Here is a 20,908-nt window from a genome sequence, read left to right on the forward strand (position 1 = left end):
TTATTCATATACCACCCTCCTACGATCAGGCGGTGCACAATAAATCATATACAAATACACATACAAATACAATAAAAAAAATACAATAAAACTACAAGATCATGGCCCTAGCCTGCAGGACCTGAGCAGAGCAGCTGAGGACAGAGGGACTTGGAGGTGTCTTATTCACAGGGTCGCCATGAGTCAAAGTCGATTTGAAGGTAGCAACAACAGTTAAGCCCTCATTGGTAGGCTTTATGTGGGAGTGGATGGCCAGAATTGGAACTGCACCAAAAGCCAATGGACACGCAGTGAACCTGCAGGAGTTCTTGGCAGTACACTAGTTGTTGCTCGCTCCTTAGTTCACAGCCACTTTCCGAATGGGAGATAATAAGTCTTACTTGCTTTTTCATGCTGTCAGTAATTTCTGAAATACTGCACATGATGTGGTTTAAACTCAAATGCTACATAAGGCTTATTATAACTAATATTGCTACTCCAATGTTATCTTCCCTCTGTTTCTTTGAAGGATCTGCTCAGCCAGTTTTAAGTAGTTACTGGTCACAACAACTGGGGAAAAGGAAATGTGTGGTAAGAATTTCTATTGTAGCAATTTATTTTTATATGAACAATGGATTGCATCCAAGAAGTACAGTCATACGTAGTAAACTAAATATGATCTGGATCAAATCCAATGAAATCAATAGGTCTGCTGAATAGGATTCAGTCGGATCAGAACCAATGAGTAGATGCCTTTGTTTGATTGGCTCTGAGTAACACAGTTAGACCTAAATGGCTGCTCATGCCCTCATCCATCTGCTTCTCGAGTGATGACAACAAAATACGATGGTATGTTAATTTTCAAGTATGACATGAGAACTAGATGTACAAATACTAACCTCTCTGTTCTCTTTGTAGCATTTCAGTGTTCTGCCGGTGGAGGAAGGTAAGAGTTTTGCTGCCGGCAGGACGGAAGAAGTAGATATTGGTGGTCAAACAGTCATTGTATTAAAAGGCTCTTTGACCATTTGAAGAAACAACACAGCTTTCAATTTTTTTAAATTGTTTGTTCAGATTTTTATGCTATGGATGCAATTTTACTATCCAGAATGCAGCTACTTATTTTAAAGGGATAAATTCATAATTTGGAAGCTTGTTTCCAAATCAATAAAAATTAATTGTAGTCAATTAGATAATTACCCTCAATATATACCGGTAGTCCAATACAGTATATTAGTCGCTAAAGTAACTTTAAGTATTGTAGTTCATTCATATATAAATATACATTTAAATATAATTATTAAATATCTGTGATTTTGTTAACAGTGAAAATATTCACAGGAATCTTTTGAGATCTTATGTCTTTGTAAATGGACTGCAAGAATTAGATTACACAGTTTTGTAAATATCCGTATCCGGCAGAGGGTGCTATTACATTACTACATAGTAGAGCCAGCAAAAGTGTCTGGTGCTTATTGACCTGTGATACACATTGGTGCTTAGTGTGCATCAACACATGATGTGGATTGCATATTTGCCAGTGTCCCATACACATCTTTACAATTCAATAAATCTGTGTTCTTATCAATTGTGCTACTAGCTAGGTATATGTAAAGTTATATAACATAACAGGTCTATTAGGATTCTGGCTGATGTTTTTTTTTTTTACTAATGATTAGGAGTTCTTCTATTTAATAACAATGAAGTGGGTAGCCTGAGTGGCACCCCTATTGCAGCATGCCCTATTTGGAAATCTGGATGGCTGCAACACAGGAGGAAGCAAGAGCACCCACCACAATGAGATAATCCAAAGATATCAGTATAATCCTTTTGTCTATGGAGGGTGAAGATAGGGTTCTGACCTGAGAGGTTGGTTGTGCATACACAAAGGGCTTTTTCCCAGTAGAATATCTTTGTCTGAGATATTCGTGCCAATTGTCCAAACATTTCCTCAGTCTCCTAAACATTTTTCTTCCTTGGGAAGACCATTTAGTACCAAGGTAATCCATTCATCCCAAAGTGGCTTCTTGGGGCATGATTTTAAATATAAATATCTCTGCCTGAACACTGGCAATTCAGATTAGTCTGAAGCAGGACAGAACCTCTGTTTGACTTTTACTAGATTCTTCAATAAGCCAGCCACCCCACTTGCTGTGCCTATTGAGCCATCTCTGTTCCAGACACCCCTTGATTGGAACCAAGCTTCAAGATCGGTACAGTATTACCATTAGCAAGGCCTCCGCTTTGCACCTTTCTTCACCTTTGCTTCATTAGCTCTTGTGTGTGCATGAGTGTTGATTATTTCACTAATAAACTACAAAAGCTATTTGGAATTGCCTCTGGAGTTCTGTGTAGTTTGGAACGGATATACAAAGGGAAAGATCCCAGGCTGAACATTGCCACAGCCAAGGTATATTCTTATTCGAACTATTAAAATTTTCCTAAAATATATTAATTTGTGGGTGCCCTCTCAGGACCCCCAGCTTTTGGGGTAACTTATACACACAGAGAGATTGGCTCCCCTGATAGTCCTCTGCCTTACCAGGAACTTTTCTTAGGTATGGTTGCTGGAGACTCATGCCTTGTTTCAGGGGTGGAATATATAACCTTCCTAATGTCCAATTTCCATCACCTGTAGTGAGCATGCCCAGTGGTCAGGTAGGGGACAGTTGTAGGGCTACATGTTCCCCATCATTAGCTGGGTGATAAGGAAGTAGCACTTTATATATCCTTTCAACTAGATCTCTCTCTCTCTCTCTCTCTCTCTCTCTCTCTCTCAAAAAAAAAATTACTCAAGGATGTTCCAGAGCTGTGCATCAAGGCTACTACAAGAAAAGGCTGTTAAATAACAAAGAGGACAGTGAGGAAAAAATACCAAATAATTAGGGCCTTATAATGGAAGGACATTGCATGATGTCCCTTCATATCCCTCTTTTAAAAATAGTAGTAAAGAGCAGAAAGGAGAGAATCACAAGGAGAGAGGTTTTATGAACTCAGATGTTAGGTCCTTGAGGATATGGGTACTTTTTATCTAAAGGACATCAATGTGAAAATAGTGTTCTTGGCCTTAAGGGCCTGGCCTTAGATATTGTAGGGAGTTTCTTAGTATCTGTCAAAGTTGCAAGATGGGGCAACAAGTCATCATCACAAGCTGTTATTTGATAATACAGTTAAATTAGGACTGTTGTGACAAAGATAAGATGTGGTTAGGTGATTCTCAAAGCAAGTGTAGATCTTATAATCTCATTGCCAAGTCTGTCGCTTGGTGAGCATAGAACAGTTTTATTTTAAGCAGTATCAATGTACATTAGCAATAAAATTCTATGTAGTGTAAATGTATACAAGAATTTAGCCAAAAGGCAACCTTGGAAATAATGACTAATAAAGTAGTTGGAAGGTTTCCCATTCCATCACAGCTAAAAAATTGTGAACTTGGCATGTTAACCTAGTAAGCAATCTCATCATCTGCCCATCTCACATATAGCCTACTTTGTCATTATTACTGTTACATGGACTCTGGTCAGAGGATAAAGTAACATACTTGAACAAAGTTAATGTTCACCTTGGAAATAATAAGAAAATGAATGTATCTTCTGAAGGAATGTAAATTATCAATAGGTCAATAATTCACCTAATTTGAATCATAATGTCAGTTGCCATAAATTGGTTGTTATTCCATATATCCTAATTTCACTCACATTGGCATAATACTGACACACAACATTAACACTGGATTTAATTTTAGTACAAACCAAGTCAAGCTGAAATTTGTTGAATATTTTATTTTTCCCCTAAACCACATGATTACAATCTTTTTGTATTTAAAGTTACCAAAAAATCCTCATGTTAAAGCATTATTACAAAAGCTGCATTAGTACATTTACTTCCTGGCATAGATATACCACAAACGTTGCAAACCTGTTCAGAAATACATTTTAGATGCAGGAATGGATTATGAACCACTGATGGAAAAAGAGATGAATCCACTCAGTTTCTAATAGTTAAGGTTAGACCAAATGTAACACCTGTTGCTGTGATGCTGCTTATGCAGCCTTTAGAAAACTCTGTGATCAGATCCTGTCTTGCAGCAGGTAGTTATTCCACCACATGTGGCACACCAATGATAGTTGTGAGCTGCGGAAGGGATAGTCAATTTGTATTATAATATGTTCTGAGGTTTGGAATGTCATTAAATTACTGTACAGTGAAACTGGATTTACAAATGCACGGCAAAACTGTTATGTGATGGTCTTAATTATTAACTACTAAATAGTTCACTGTCATGAACTATTATAACATATAGTACATTCAGTTGTATGATGCACTGCTGCAGGCATAATCCTGGAAAGAAAACTATCAGAAGAATTTGCAGGCAGGCACTTCTCAGACAGCAAGAATTAAGATGGTCATAACAGAGAATCTGAGATACGAAAATGCAGGACATATTGCTTCCTGTAGTCTCAGGGCCCGAACAGATGAGCCAAATGAAGTGGCTTCTGACCGATTTATTTTAAGCAGTATAAATGCACATTAGCAATAAAATGTACAGTGCAATTTAATTAAGTGGGATTTAATTCTATGTAGTGCATATACAAAATGCTTTGGAGGTGTAGTGTTTAAACGATGTATGTGTCCAAAGCAGCTGGAGGCCATGACAAAGCCACGCTCTAGTTCTTATGACCAGAGCAAAAAGGAGCCGGGATAGTCCAACTCCTGGTGGCACTGGTTGGCCCCTGCGTCCACAGCCTGCCTTGGGAGCAGGCCATGTGGATGGTGGGGTTCCAACCCATTTCTAGTCGGAGTGGACCCAGGCTGCTCTTTTGTGCCCATTTATTCTACACACACCTCAATGGGAGGAATATGTGAAAACAAGGGTCCCCATTTTTAATAAACTATATATAAGTACTCCTGAAAACAACTGTAGTGGTTTCCAATGGGTTTAACAGTAGTGTATACAGTTTATTTCTGAGTATTTTATCAAATGGCCACAGGTTTCCATTTCTGCATGAAGTATCTTTTTTGAACTATAGCTAATAAAAATTAATGTTTAATTCTCTCCTCTTTCAAGTTATCTTAGGGGTAAGGAAGTGATCCGTTACATCAGCTATCTGCACTGTTGTGCTTTTTACACGGTACACTTTATTCCTGATGGCAATCAAGTATTTGAATATCTACCACTACTGCTGGAGCTACAAGGCATGCACAGGGCTCCTGTGCTTTTAACAGCTTAGACGGCTGGCAGAAATTCAGCAAGTGAAATTGTGGCATTATTCAGGGAACAGTTTCGTTTGTTGAATTTTTCTATGTCATGACATAAAACATGAGAAGGAAATTAATACTTACTGAGGAGATAAGTTAGCAACACCTTACCCTCAAATATTTTTCTATAACCATAGTTCTTATCACAGTTCACCTTTTCAGGTAACAACTATCAAAGCTAAGGTTAGGCACTAGTGGTTCTAGGCAGACTTTTTATTTTTAAAATGAAACAAGGTATCAAATTGGAGTTAAATTATGAGAAAAACGTTTCCTCTAATCCTTATAGATCAGATTAGCAAGTGAAATAAAATGTCATAAATAATTTCATCTTTGTATGTTTCATTATGTTTACTGTATTAGAGAGGTTTTTTTTAGCTGTGCTTTGAAGTCTACAAGCAACTGCTATTTCTGAAATGCTAATGAAAATATGTGGTTTCCTTATGCACTCAGTAAGTCTGGAAACAGGGGGTGGAAAAGGAGTCTCTAGAGGCTGGACTGCAATCTTACCAGCTTTAGCTAGAATAGCCCATGGTGAAAGTTCATAGGAATTGCACATTATCTAACAACAGATGCTCACCACTAATGTATATGATACACACCTACAGATAATCTAAAGTAGGGGGTGGGGATCACATATTGCACTGCAGCAACCAGCCTTCCCTACAACTGGCTCTGCTGGCAAAGGCTGCTGTGATTTGAAGTGCAACAACATCTGAAGGAATGTTTGATTTTCCCTCTGATGTAAAGGTAAGAATTCTGAAACGAGGCTGTATATACTGCAGAGTTTTCGTGAAAGCCAGAGTTCATAAAAGTTCTTTTATGAACCACAAATCACAGAATCTCTCACCCAACTTGGCCGGTGCTGGAGTCTCTTCAGTTACAGTAATAATTCTGGGAACTGGAGGCAAAATGGCAGTATTTCCAAGCCCTGATCAGACAGCATATGCATAAACTCTCTATCAGCAACAAAAATGTTTGACCAGACTTGTTTCTAAAATAATTACTTAAAGCGAGGTTTAGTCTGTAAGTACTCTTAAGAATTAGGCTTTATATACTCTAGTGTTTTTATCTTCCAAATTTCAGTAATTCAGCTTTCAGTTACCTCTGTCATTCTGTATACTCAATTTCCACACAATCCACTCCAAGGCACTCTGACAAACATGTTCTTACCATACTCCCCTTTCAGTTGGCCTTCTTTCTTAGTCCCTCTCCTGTACTCATCATACAAATCCAAGGGTTCCTCTCAAGCAATGCATTGATAGATCTCCAACACAAAGTCCAATGATTCCTAGCTATTCAATATTCCCCTCCAATTGCCTGAACCTACCCATCAAGTCAAAACACCTCCTTTCCTATATCGGCCACAATACAGATGGCAAAGAGGCTGGGATCTTTAGCCAGGACTCTATTTAGGCAATTTGTTCCTGTAACATCACTTTATGCTAGTGGTTGAAACTTCTATGGGGTCACATAGGGCAAAACAATAGGAGCAGCTGAGATGCAACAGGAGGAGGCTGCAGGCTCCAACAAACCACCTGTTTCTCAATGGATGAGAAGGCCACGGAGTTATGGAAGTATGGGAAGGATGGCTTGGAAAATCTTCTGTACCAATGGAGAGGCAATAGTCCCAGAAGACTCAGGCAACTTGGAGCAGCTTCCTTCCATTGTGTTGCAATGAGCCTTTTTATGCTTCTCACCACCTCTGTCATTTTCCCCCTCCACTATCAGTGTAACAACATTTATTGAAAATATAGGGTCCTAGTATAGGGGGGGAACCTTCACTGTAGAAATAATGCAATTTGACACCACTTTAAGTGCCATGGCTCCATCTACACAATCCTGGGATTTGTAGTTTTGTGAGGGGCCAGAACTCTTTTACAGAGTCGACTACAGACTTGTAAAACTATAAATCCCAAGATTCCATAGGATGGAGCTGCAGCACTTAAAATGGTATCAAACTGCATTATTTTTACAGTGTAGGTGCACCCTAAGTTAGTTTTTTTAGATATTTATAGCAGGGAGATTAAGTATTGCCCCACCAAAGCCAACTAAATTCTGTTTCTAGTAGATCCATTTGCTTACTTTTTCATCTGCCCAATTAATTTTGACTCCAGTTAAAGCAACTCAAATATTGGGATACTGCACATAATAGTGTACTTCAGTGTACAATCCTTAAAACCCTGTTCAGCTCTTCTTTGACTTCAAGGCTTTTTTGGCCACAGTCAACTTGTTCCCTGATTAAGAACTTGTAAATTATAATATAATAATGCAAAATTCTACATTTTCTATTGGAATGGTTCTGCTGAATGATAAACATTCCTGCCTACTTCATAAAAGATGGATAATAAAATATGTTGCACAAGCAGATGCATATCAATCACTCACAAAACTTGTCATCATGCTGGTACTGCAGGAATATGTCACAATGGCACAAAAATTCAGGAGTCCGTATGTTATTCAGATGTTTTTAACAATACAAACATTGTATTGTTGCAGAAGTATGTATAGCGACATTAGAATAACTCATCCTAGTTGTAAAGTGACAGTTTATAAAATCTTCTTCAGATGACTCTTATGGCACATTAGAAGAACACCTCTGTATGAGCAGCGCATGACAAGAATCACAGACTCGTACAGGCTTCGGTGAAGATGGCAAAGGCAGTTCGTTGTCTGAACAGGCATTACAGAATATTTCACCACAGTTCCTACAGTGATGCTAAAAAAAAAAGATTTTTAAGAAACCCAAAGGAAATTATTAGATCAACGCAATATGTGAACTAAACAACAGATAAGCATCTGAAAGTATATCTAACGACCCTAAAGGCACTAGATCCCATCTGTTCTTGGAAGCTAAGCAGGATCAGCCCAGGTTAGTACTTGGATGGGAGACTACCAACAAATAGCAGCTGCTGTACGCTTTATTTCAGATGAAGGACATGGCAAAAACACCATTGAAGATTTCTTGCCTAAGAAGCCAAAGAAATTAATGGAGTGGCCATAATTCATTAGGCAGCTTGAAGGCACATGCATACACACAAACATAAACATCTGAAATTAAGTATTTATTTGTGTGTAAAACACATATGAGAACCTGTGTGGTGTAGTCGTTTGAGTGTTGGACTACCACTCTGGAGATCAGGGTTCAATTACCCACTCTGCTATGGAAACCACTAGGTGACCTTAGGTGAGTCACATACTCTCAGTCTCAGGAAAAAAAAATCTGTCAGCATCATATTAGGGTTACCATAAGTAGCAAACAACTCGAAGACACACAACAAAAACACATATGCAGATTTTCTTAAAGATAAGCTTTACATTCTTTGAGAGAAGTATACAGTGTGCCCGCATTATACGCAGGTGCGTTTTACGCGGATTCCAACATACGCTGGAAGCCACAACGGAAGTGAGGGAGGCGCGCTGGAAGGAAACAATGGCGCGCTCTCACGCAGCGTTTGCCCTGTGTGCCGCCGCTGCACCTCCGTGGGCATGTAGCCCCATTCATTTGAATAGGGTTTGAGCATCCACATTTTTTCCTTTACGCGGGGGGATCCGGAACGGATCCCCCGCGTAAGGGAAGGGCAGACTGTACTATCAAAGCCACTCCAAACATCCAGTCTGGGTTGTGGATGGAAAGTATAAGCAGCATAATGGTTGTCTGAACACTGTAATACCAGGCTAAAGGTTTGCTCCAGGGGGCAATAAAACATTTGCAATATGAAGTCGAAGGCTATCATGGCTAGCAGCCATAGTTTTTTGTGGGTTTTTCGGGTTATGTGGCCATGTTCTGAAGATGCCAGCCACAGATGCTGGCGAAATATCAGGAATAAACTCTTCTAGAACATGGCCACATAGCCCGAAAAACCCACAAAAAACTATACATTTGCAATACTTTGTTACAATATCTATATAATAACAAGTTTGAACAGAATAAAACAAATAGTTTGAGAGCATTTCTGTAGCACAGTTCATGTTGCTATTTAAATAATAATGAATAATGCTTAGTCCACATGAATAAATCAAAATATAGATAATAATCACTATAAAATGGTATCCAATTACACAAGTTTTTATCACTCTTAGTAAATAGAAACAATACAGTTTGTAATTCAATCTTACCTTCCTCCTGGAAAGCGAAAACTCTATTTCACATAATTTGCAGTGAGTAGCATCTTTGTCCTTCAGCCATACTTGCCCCTAGTCGGGAGGAAAAGTATTCAGAGCTATTATTTATCACAAACGCTAAAGTACCATTCAAGCTATACAGAAGGACAATATTCTTTGGGATATGACTCTGTCACCCCCTAAAAGATGGTCTAGCAATCTTATAAACAGACACTTTTTGGGCCCATACAGAAAGGCCAAAATAAAGCTGCTTCAGGTCACTTTGGAGGTAGGCTGTTTAAATGACACATGCATCTTAAGAGGCAAGAAGCTGCACCAAACGAAGCTGGACTCCAGTCCTTAGGTTTGGAGCATGGCTTTGGCACGGCTTCTTGATGCATGCATCATTAAACAGCATGCCCCAAAGTAACCCAAAGCAGCTTTATTTTGTCCTGTCTGTATAGGCCCTCTCTCTCATTCTCTCTCTCTCACACACACACATCTTCTTTGGATTCCATGAATCTAATCTTCTTTAGATTCCATGAAAATCCCCAAAAGCTAAACAAATCACGGGCTAATGCTAATGCTTGGACAGTAATACAATAGACTGGCTTGCTTCAAATGCAACAGCAAGCCATATTTTATAGTTAAAAATGATGATACACCTTGAAATATATGTTACTCCAGGGCATAAGAATAAGGGTGAAAAGTTAAAATACAAGTACTTTTTAAATAAGCCATATGATTATGTTTATCTTGGAGAAGAGGTGACATGATAAGCCTCTTCAAATAGCTTAGATGTCATTAGAAGACAGCTAAAGCTTGTTTCCTGCTGCTCCAGAGACCAGAATATGAACCAACAGACTCAAAAGAGATTCCACCAAAACATCATAAATAACGTCTTTACTGTAAGAACTACACAACACTAGAATAGACTGCCTCGGAGAGTGGAGGACTCTCCTTCTTTGGAGAACATTAAACAGAGGTTAGATGGGCATCTTTCAGGAGTGATATTAGTTATGTATTCCTATATAGGAGAGGGTTGAACTAGACAGTCTTTGCAATCCCTTCCAACTCTGTAATTCTATGATAAATTAATAACATATTTTATCTTGAGGTCTGTCCCCTTTATTCCACATTACTAACCTGTAAAGCTTTGTTTGCTTCTTTTATATCTTCTATTTTAAGCTTTGATCTGAATAGAAGAAACAATTTAGAAATCAAGTGTGAATAATGATAAACAAAAGAGAAAATATACTAGGGCTTTCAGAGACTCAGCAATGGATTTAAGGGATGCACTGTATCTTTGGTGATACTTATCATAGGACAACACCTCCAACCCGTAGCTGCTGTGTTCTCCAAGCGCAATTTGGACATCTCTTTTCACTGATGGGAGAATCTATCAATGACCTCCCATTAACACTAGTTCTCATGTGCAAAATGTTGCTGCCAGGATAATTGTGATGTTGGAATTCATGTGGTGCTAGTCTCTTCCTCTCCCCCGTTCCTCATCCCCTTGCTATTCCTAAACAGGCTTGATCCCCTCTTTTTCTGTTTCTTCTTTAAAAAAAAAATCAATGGCAGTTGCAAAGTTCTGGAATTTCATGAAAAAGTTAGGGCAGGGAGGTGGGGTTAAGGCAGAGTCTGGAAGACATTGAAATAGCGGCAGCAGCCCCAGTTGCACAATTGCAAAGATATGAAGTAACAGCTATTATAAAAACAAGTAACATTCGGTTTCATTGACAGACACAATCACAGTGAGAATGGGGCTCATGCGGTAATGTCCTTGTTTACACTGACTAGGCTTGAGGAGAGTGCCATACACAAACATCTGGAGGGCTGGCTTTTACCCAGAGATGCTTTAGAATGTGAAGTGACTCTGGACATGTCAGGCTGAAAGAAACTCTGGATTCTGCAGATACATGAGCAACCTAAGGAACTCAGACTACAACACTGGAAAAACTCAACTCTGTGCAACCTCGGTGAACATGGAGACGTTTCTTGTGGGTCCAATTGTTTTTTGAGCAGACAATCCCTTTTACATAAACATCACAATATCCTCTAAAAAAATTTAAATGATTTTTTTTTTATCAGAACAGATAGTTAATTTAAACAAAATATTTCCCCAGCATGTCTTCCTCTGTCCATGAGCATTTCAGCATTCAATTAAAGGCAGCTCCAGAGGCTGACATTTACGTGATGTGTCTACCATGTTCTCTGGTTGTTAATTTTGTGGGAAGAACCAGGGAGTCAGAAGCAAGATTGTGCCAGAAAGAATGTACAAAGAGGGTTCATAATGATCAGCTAAAACATTACTCCTGCTCAAAGCTCAATGCCTTGTTTAGTAAATTCTTCATTTCAAGGGTATGCATTCACTTCCCTTAAAAGAAAAGAAAAATGGGAATTACTCGCTAAGTTTGCCAGCCAGTTCTTGGAGAGTTTCTTCTTGGTCATGACAGAGATTTTTCAACTGCTTGTTTTTTTCCTGTAACTTTAAGAACTCCTTTAAAATAAGGAAATATATACATTAGATATAATATTCACCAAGAGACTTACATTGTTTTGACTACATTTCCTACATTCCCCCAGTCAACTTGGTGCCTCCCTTGAGACAAACCTCCCTTGATAAAGGAGCACATAAGCAAAGTGCTACAACCAGAAGGTTCCTCCCCTATATTCAACACCCTCTTTGCCTCAAAAGGTTGTGGGACCTGGAGAATGACTTTAAAGATGATATAACTATATAGGCAAACTCTTGTTCTGCAATGACCAGCCAAAAGGGCTGGCATCGGAGTGGAGTTGGGGGCATGGTGACCACACGACACATGCCCTGACTCCACCCCCAAGCCGCTGTCACGCCACCTGCCCAACCAGACAGCGGGTGGTGTATGTTCCTGTGGCACAGCGTTTATATAAGCTGCGCCAAAGAAACGGAGCAAAAGTGCTGTCGTTGCAATGACAGCTGCTTCTTTTTGAGCCAGCAAACTGTTGGATCAGGGCCACAACATATGGTTGCTGCGGCCCCGATCAAGCGCTCAAAGGGGCACTGAAAAGCTGTTCCAAAGGAGCCGTCTGTTCAGTCCCATAACTTAGACTAACTAAGAACTGTAAGGAAATTTTAAGTGCTACATTTTACTTTTCCCTGATTCCCTACAAAATTTTACTGGCTGAAAATTTACTATTTTGTTAAATCCATTAATGTTCTGTGAAATTTTGCTGCTGAGTTTACTTTTTTAAGAGTAATGATTTGTTGAGTCTCTGTCTTCAGGGAAGATGACATTTCTTTTTCCTTTTTAAGGTCTTCCTCCATGGTCTGTCGCCATTCACTTTCTATTTTCAAATCTGTTTCCAGCTGACACCTAAAAATATGGAATATTAAAAAAAAGTAATGGAAGCCAGAATCATGCTTCTAAAACAGTAACTTTTTAGTTATCCTGTTGCAATTGCTTAAATATCCCTTTTCAAATTCTTCAGCAGGAGGTTTATTCAATAGATGTACACATTATTTCTCAGAAAGTCATTTTTAATTACTCTGAATAAACTTTTGCAAAACTACATCATAGAAAATTAACAACCCTGCTTATACTTTGAAAAGAAGATCAGATAGAAGGCGATCTTTCAATTTGACTCAGACAACACTAAAGTTGATGTACTAATTCCTTCCAAGAAAGCCTCATGCAAAGGTGATAAAAGTCATACAGGAGAAATATTCCTCTCTCCCTGAAATTCAGTGTTCTCTTCCTAACAAAGGAGCTTGTAGTCTCACAAAGGATTTGAGACAAAATGGATCTCAAAGTCAGTAGTTTTTGGTCTTGCTAATGGAATTTAAAGTTTATTTTAAAGTTTATTCCCTAGACTTTTAGAATCTCCCAGTACCCACAAGGCCAGAAAGAAGAGGGACCTGCCTGCATGGATATCCTTCCATGCCATCTGAATTGAGGAAAACAAACACAACATCTTGACAAAATGCAGGCCTATGACTAACATCGTACCTTGTTTTCTTTCTCCTCTATGATTTTTAACACCTTTGCCTGATGAAAAAGCCAGTGGAGCTTTGAAAGCTTGAAACATGTATTTTGTGCATTTTGGTTGGACCAATAAAGGTATCGCTGTTTTATGGATTTTGGACAATATTTTCAAAAATATTGTTTATCTTCTTGATGATTATATACCATTGATATTCAGTCTGTTTTTTTTTGTATTGGTTCTAGAAATTATTTTCATTTCTTTATAGTAATAATAATAATAATGCATCTGTTATGGTTGTTTTGTTTTGTGCATCCTAAGTTGAGATCCTTCCCTTTTGTTTTTTGAAGCTGTAATATATAAGCTCCCAGTGCCAATAATTAGGACATGTATTCCACTATTTTACATCCTGGGTTCCACTTTCAGAAAGAGTACAAGCATTTGGATCTGTCTCACTAGGAAAGGTTTTTTTGGAGGGAGGGAATTCCAATAGGACTTTGTTTTTTACCCTGTTAACATGAACTTTGCTACAAGCAACAAGCAAGTAATCAGATTCCTCACTTCAGTAATACTGACAAATTAGGCCCATATGAAATGAGAAGATGTGACTGTTGATATGTCAAGGTTGATATGTCAAGTCCACAGCTTTTTAGCAATGTTAGAATGGGAAGTAACAAAGCTTTTCACTCACCAATGTTGCCTTTAACTCTATTTGGTTATATTTGTGAAGGCATTTACCTAAAATTAAACCCCAATGAACCCAAGCAGGTTTACTTTTGAGCAGACTATACTGGGCTGCACTGGAGATTTTATTGCTAATCTGCACTGATAATGTTTAAAATTCAATCTCTGTTTCCTAGCAATGGACTGGAAGATCTACCCTGCCTGCCACCCTGGATCCACAGATTCAGGATAACATGTCCTTGCTTTGAGAATCACCTTGCCATTTCTTTACTGCATCAATCACACTCCTGTATTATCGAATAATACCTTGTGTTGACAATAAGACAATCTGTAGTCATTCTTTGCAATTCTGATAAATAAGTCTATACTCCATGTGTTCTTGCCAAAACAAATGCCAAGAAACTCCCTATAATAAGACACTTTACAGGGGGTCCCAGTGGTGTCATGAGAAGGGTGCAGGAGGTGCAGACCAGACCAGATGACACGCCACAGGAAGGACAACGCCCTGGCAGGGTCCTCCTCATGCACACCCCTCATGGTTTCTTCACAGCCCCAGGGCTGCAGAGGGACAAGTGCATCCAAATGTCTTTGTCGTTGGCCTGGCTCTCTCCCCGAGCCTAACAGCGGGGGACAGGATAAGCCACTGTCACTGTGCCCCCTTGTTAGCCCCCTGCACTAGGTGTCACCAAGCCTGGAGACGCCACTGCTGGGCCCTGGCATCACATTCGCAATATTGTTGTTCATCTTCTTTTTGACATCTTTATGGTTCTTTGCCCCCTCTTTAGGATTCCTTACAATCCAAGCCTGCTTCTTCACTTTTCCACTCTATATTGAGCGTCCTTTTTTATTTTTGTTCCTTTTGCTCATCCTGATCTTTTTTCTTAATTCTTAATAGAGTTTAGGCTTTTGGAAAACAACTCTGGAATATTTTTCATTAGGTGGCCTTCAGTCTGAGAAATGTCCAGTCGTAAATAGATGTAGAGAGAACACTTCTCTTCAGTTATAAGTGATCACATTCCATAGGTATTTGTGTGAAGAAGATACTGAGTTACAGGCTATGATTCCCAAGCAAAGTTTTATTAAAAGAGAGACCAATGCCACCTGTAAAAAGAGGTTAGTGGAAGGAGAGACAAACAACAGACATATGAAGAACACAATCCTGCCTCAGCTCTATTACTGTACTTTCTTCTCTTTTCCTAATTTGGTTGGTGGAAAAACCATGCAAGATCCTAAGGTCTGCAACTGGGGCAAGAATATCAAATGGTTCAAAGTACAGCTTTATGGTGGATGGCTTTTCATGTCACCGTAGGTTCACACTCGCTTCCCCAAACTATTCTGATGTTTTCCCAAACAAGAGTTTTGACAACAAATGTTGATGTATTTTGAATTCTGTCACGTTATGCCCTTTCTTTCCATCTGGTTTTTTGCTTTCAACCAATTGTTCTGTCCCTTCTATGCCTGTGTAAATTCTCTGATCAAAAGTGTACCTGTGGTAGCATCTCATCCCAAGATAGCTCAAGAAATTAATAATCTATTTTTATTATAATAGTCAACAATAAAAACATATATGTAAATATAAACATAATTGTACTTCTCCCAAAATGTAAATTACTTACACTTGCTTCTCCTTTTGGGAAATTTCTTTCTGGAGACTTTCAGATTTACTCATATAATCTTGTTTAAATTTCTTGTCCTCACTCTCTGCCTCCATTTGAGCCTTCTCTGCTTGCTGCAATCTGGTGTAATTCAAATCAACTTTGGGTAAAACTGAAGCTAGAATTTGGGTGTAAAGGGTGAAGAAGACAAATAAAAGGAAAAAAATGGGGAAATAGAAATATTTCTAAATGAAAACAAAGTTTGGGGTAAACTCACAAACTCAAATGAGAGACCCAGACAATGCCTACAAATCCAGATTATTTTTCTCACTATAACAACAAAAACATCCATACATTTCTCTAATTTTTTTATTTGATGCTTGTAAGTAACAGATGCCATCAATGCAGAGCGATACAGATTTTATGATTCATATATACAGAGTTTTGACTGTGCATTCTTGTGTTACTGTGAGCTTGATTTGTATTATTTTTTTTAAAAAGCGGGGGTAAACCCTGTAACTAGTTGTGTGCCTTAACTACAGAAATCAATCCACAATGCAAAATAAGAAAAAGCAGTGGTCTAAAATTCAGAACACACAGTGGAGTAGTGCAATCTAGGCAGCCAAAATAGTGTTGTATTAAAGCAACACACCACATGGCAAGTAACACTCTCTGTCTAACATAGTGCACTTGGTAAAAAGAAAAATACACATATCATTTCTATTCTCATTCGTAGATTTGGGGATGAGGACCAGATGGGGATGGGCCCTAATGTGCTCCTGAAGCTCTCAGATTGGTAGGAACTGCCCACCTTTATTAATCCACTTAAGAAGAGGCAGCTCCACATACCTGTATCTCTTTGTCCACAGGAAAAATGCCCCCTCCAAAGGCTTATCAAAACAAACAGGAGGCCCTAACAGAATGGTTCAATTACATTCATTCAACAGGATGCAGATATGACAATGTGATCCACAAAAGATCCTCTTCAGCCTCTCTTTCTTTCTGTTCCAGGAATGCTTTCTTGATTCATAAAGACCTTTCTGTGACACATAATGGCCAGCTACTAGCCTAGACTGAAAAACCTCTTCAGATGAATGAAAAGTGGCTTTCAAATTTTACTAAGGTCAGGAGAAGCCAGATAAATATGAAGTTCAGCAAGCTGTTCAGTTTCACTTATTACAGCAGACTCTGTGCAAACTAAATATAGTACAGGAAGATATTCAAACTAACCATGTTTGGAGCCTTTCAAGGTGGAGGGGAAGTTTTGTATAACTCAAAAGATTTTTTTTTTTATCTTTCTAAGCTCACCCAATAAATAGTAATCTGGAATATTTTACCTACAAATTTCACTGAGTGTAAGAAAAATCATGCTAGCTGCTATCTACCTAATGTTTTTAAAAGTTGTAGCGTCACATTTTTTAAAAAAAAGATTGTTTCCAATTAGTAAGTGATATCTTAATGTTTGTGAAATGCGACCTTGTATCTTTAAAACAAAGTTGTAGGTCTGTGTTAGCAACACTGACTGATCAGAAAGCCAAAATGATTTTGCTACATTTATACTCTGGTCCACAAAGCAATTAAGCCAGAGTACATGGACAAAAGGCTAAAATCCCAGCATCATGATTTAAAATCTAATATTTAAAAAGATTTTCTGGACTGATTTTTTTTTTTTTTACTCCATTAAAGTTTTCAAAATGATATATCTTTAACAAGCTTGTACTGTTGCTGCCCTTCATTGCTGGCACATTTCACCAAGGACATTGCAATAGTCCTTGTTTGTGTTAACAATTCTTTGTCACTTCAGATGGGCAATGGACAAAAATCAAAGACAAATAAAGGTAATAAAAACATCCAAGAATGTAGAAGTTGGGATTAAGGAGAAAAGAAAAAGAAAAAGAGGAAAAAAGGATGTCAATAAAAGAAGATTCATGCCACTAACGCTTTAATATAGAATTATGTTTTTTGTTGTTAAGTAGATTGGAACTGAAAATTAAAACAATGGCAAGACATGTCGACAGCCACGTGATGAGGCTATGGATGTTAGCTTTTTAAACAAACAAATTAGAAAATGAACACTGTATGTTAAACGTATTGCTTCTGTGGTTGTTACAAAGTAAGTGCACTACACATAACATTACATTTATAACAATGAACTTATGTCCCATGTCATTTTTAAGTAGGTACAGCCTTAACTCAAAGAATTACTTAAAAATAGTTCAGTTCTTGCGCATGGCATGGACAATATTTGATGTTTTTTCTTGAAAAACTATCCCAACCTGCTTTCAAAGCACTTCAAGTGCAGTACGCTTCACGGGGAAGGAGAAGGTGTTTTTCAAGACCCACAAATAATATATTTTTAAAAAATTGCTGGGAACATGGTGCTAGTTCTCTGGAACTCTATGTATCTGAATTTTTAGTTATTTTAATGTTTCCAAGTAATTTTTCTCCAGCTGAAGAACTGTGTCACCAAAGACTCCAAAGCAGCTGGCTAGAGCCAAACTATATGAGGCAATGGAAAATCTGTGATCAGCTCCACTCTATGTTTGGTTTTCTTTATCGTAGTGATAGATGTGAGAGGAAACTTCCAATCTAACATTCTGGTACACACCATTTCTCTACCTACAGAAGGCACCTCCAACCAATTTGTGGGGAGGGTCCCCCTTCCCTTCAGTCACCAATGCCACAGGCTATCATATTCAGCCAAACCCCCAACCTTCTATGTGCCATTTTCTAGAGAAAATGTCACTTCTACCACTCCTATTGCATATGTTTAAATCAAGACTTCTTCTCCTGGTCCCTTATCTGTTGGAGTTCCCCAGGGCTCTGTTCTGGGTCCCCTTCTGTTTTCTCTCTACATACTGTCCTTAGGAAAACTCATCAGCTCTTTTGGTTTTTCCTACCATCTGTATGCTGATGACACCCAGCTGTATCTTTCTGCCCCTGACCTTTCTCCAAGGCTTGAACAGCAAGTCTCGTCCTGCCTCACAGCTGTCTCACAGTGGATGCGCCATCGGCGTTTGAAGCTCAACATGTCCAAGACGGAGCTTCTTGTCTTTCCTCGTAAGCCCACCCTTCAACACTCCTTTTCTGTCTCTGTGGACAACATTTCTATTCAACCAGTCCAGCAAGCCCGCAGTCTTGGTTTTATCTTTGACTCTTCTCTGTCGTGTATCCCTCAGATCCAGACCACAGCCAAGGCTTGTAGATTCTTTCTATACAATATTGCCAAAATCCAACCATATCTCTCCACCTCTACTGCCATGATCCTGGTCCATGCCCTAGTGATCTCATGACTTGATTACTGTAACGTCCTCCTGGCTGGGCTTCCTCTTTCATCTCTGTCCAGCATTCAGCTGCACGCATTATCACTTCCACCCACCGCTCTGACCACATCTCTCCTGTGTTGGCATCCCTTCACTGGTTCCCCCTCCCTTTCTGCATTCAGTATAAGCTGCTGTTGTTGACATTCAAAGCCCTCCATGGACCGGCCCCTCCTTACTTATCAGACCTTCTTTCTCCTCACCTTCCCACTAGGGCCCTCCGTTCTGGTAGTCAAGGGCTGCTGTCTCAGCCCAGGATTTCCTCTGCCCCATCCCGGATTCGCCCCTTTTCACTCGCTGCCCCTCACTCCTGGAACCTTCTTCCCCCACAAGCAAGAGCCATCACTTCTTTAACTAGCTTCAAAACGGACTTGAAAACCATCCTGTTCAGAGAAGCCTTCCCAGGCATTGCATAATTGTCGCTTACTATCTGATGTTCTTTTGGTGCCTGTTTATCGAACCATTTCCTGTATTGCTATGTATTGTATATGTATTATCCTACTTGAGAGTATGTATTTTCCCTGGATGAAGATTAACCTTCCATTATGAAGCCAAGCCCTCCCTCCAGTCCATCTGCCTTGGTCCAGGCCTCGGAGGTAGAGAGGAACTGCTGAACCTCTTACCCTTTCCCTCCACCACCCCCTTCTCCTTCTGTGTCATGTCTTTTTAGATTGTAAGCCCAAGGGCAGGGAACCGTCTAACTAAAAAGATTGCATGTACAGCGCTGTGTAAATTTACAGCGCTTCATAAATAAAGGTTAATAATAATAATAATAATATCCTTCCCAATGCAATAACTATATATGGAGGTATGAAAATGTTGAGTTAGGACTGTATTTACTCTCCTCTTGTATGAAACATATTTATAACGCGTAAAGGTCAGCAGTAAAATTTACTTGATCTTTCTTTAAAATGGAATCCTATTTCAATAGCAACTACATGACACTGACCCAGTTGCATATAGCACTGAACCAAGGTTTAGCCTTACATGTGTAAACTGGAACAAACCTGAGAGAGATTCTGGTTCACAATATCCCCATTCTCTCTTCTTCTCCCATGCAGCCAGAATAACTTCACCAGTGTTTAATGTTGCTTCCACCCAGTTTCATCTTCTTTTACATAAGAAACATAAACTGTGGTTTATAAATGTGATCAGTGTCAAACTATGGATTATGAAACTGGCTTATAATTTAACCAGTGTTTGTTACAAGCCTGGATACTGGCCTGAATGGCAAACAAAATCCCTCCAAAACCTTGAGATTCTGTGAAAAGAAAACTAAATGCTGCTAAAGCCTAATTCCTGGAAGGTTGGGAGAGGAGTGGAGAACATGGAGTCTCAAGTACCACTTGAGCTCCTTCCATCTATGGCACACAGTGCTAAACCATGGTTTGGTGTTACTTACAAATGCAACCAGTCTGGCAAATGAAAGAAAGAAGAAATGAATGAAAAGAAAAACAAAATAAAACAAGATGCTGTACCTTTGCTCCAGCTGCTTCATAGTTGCATTAATCTGACTGGTTTTATCCTCCAGTCGCCCAATTATTTCATTCTTTTCTTTCATTGCCTCATCTGAAACCTATTATTTAAAAGATTAATATATTATAGTAGACTATTTTAACTGGGCACCAGCAACTAAGTAGCAATAAGCTCTACAACTTTGATGTATATAGTCTTAATTTCTTCCTTGTCTTAATGCTCAACATCGCTCTCCCTTGTTCAATATTGGACCATAAACCATTAAAAACCAGGGATGGGCAAGCTCTAGGGATTCAGATCCAACCAGGAATTCCAAAAAAGGCTTTGGGGAACACATGATTTCCATCCCTGTTTTAAAGTAACTCTTAATATACTACAAGCAGTATATCAGCATGCAGCAACATTAGTAACAAAACCAATAGGTGCTTCCTTTCAATTTACCCCTGGAAAATACAGTCATCCCTCCATATCCACAGATTCTTCATCCATGGTTTGAAAATATTCCACAAATATATGCATTCCAAATAA

General features: G+C 38.9%; 3 protein-coding genes across 4 annotated transcripts in view; 2 read left to right on the forward strand and 1 right to left on the reverse strand.

The window, feature by feature from the left end:
* The window catches only part of PBLD (phenazine biosynthesis like protein domain containing), a 10,822-nt gene extending 9,811 nt beyond the window's left edge, over nt 1-1,011 (forward strand). Inside the window, 2 exon segments of the mRNA XM_042458457.1 lie at nt 509-570; nt 898-1,011. Coding sequence (XP_042314391.1) covers nt 509-570; nt 898-1,011 — 176 coding nt within the window.
* Nucleotides 1-20,908, forward strand: part of TET1 (tet methylcytosine dioxygenase 1) — a 646,721-nt gene that overhangs the window by 420,805 nt on the left and 205,008 nt on the right. The window lies entirely within an intron of this gene.
* Nucleotides 4,485-20,908, reverse strand: part of RUFY2 (RUN and FYVE domain containing 2) — a 35,831-nt gene continuing 19,407 nt past the window's right edge. Inside the window, exons 12-18 of one of the 2 annotated variants that reach the window (XM_042459359.1) lie at nt 20,383-20,480; nt 15,606-15,725; nt 12,569-12,698; nt 11,748-11,842; nt 10,486-10,534; nt 9,355-9,432; nt 4,485-7,954 (exon numbers count right to left, since the gene is read on the reverse strand). In XM_042459359.1, the coding sequence (XP_042315293.1) occupies nt 7,811-7,954; nt 9,355-9,432; nt 10,486-10,534; nt 11,748-11,842; nt 12,569-12,698; nt 15,606-15,725; nt 20,383-20,480 (714 nt within the window). In that variant the 3' untranslated portion in view covers nt 4,485-7,810. Of the gene's footprint in view, nt 7,955-9,354; nt 9,433-10,485; nt 10,535-11,747; nt 11,843-12,568; nt 12,699-15,605; nt 15,726-15,780; nt 17,383-20,382; nt 20,481-20,908 lie in introns of those variants that run through there. The other variant, XM_042459360.1, reaches the window with a different exon arrangement.

This window comes from Sceloporus undulatus, chromosome 3, assembly GCF_019175285.1.
Source record: "Sceloporus undulatus isolate JIND9_A2432 ecotype Alabama chromosome 3, SceUnd_v1.1, whole genome shotgun sequence".
In the NCBI taxonomy this organism is placed as follows: Eukaryota; Metazoa; Chordata; class Lepidosauria; order Squamata; family Phrynosomatidae; genus Sceloporus; species Sceloporus undulatus.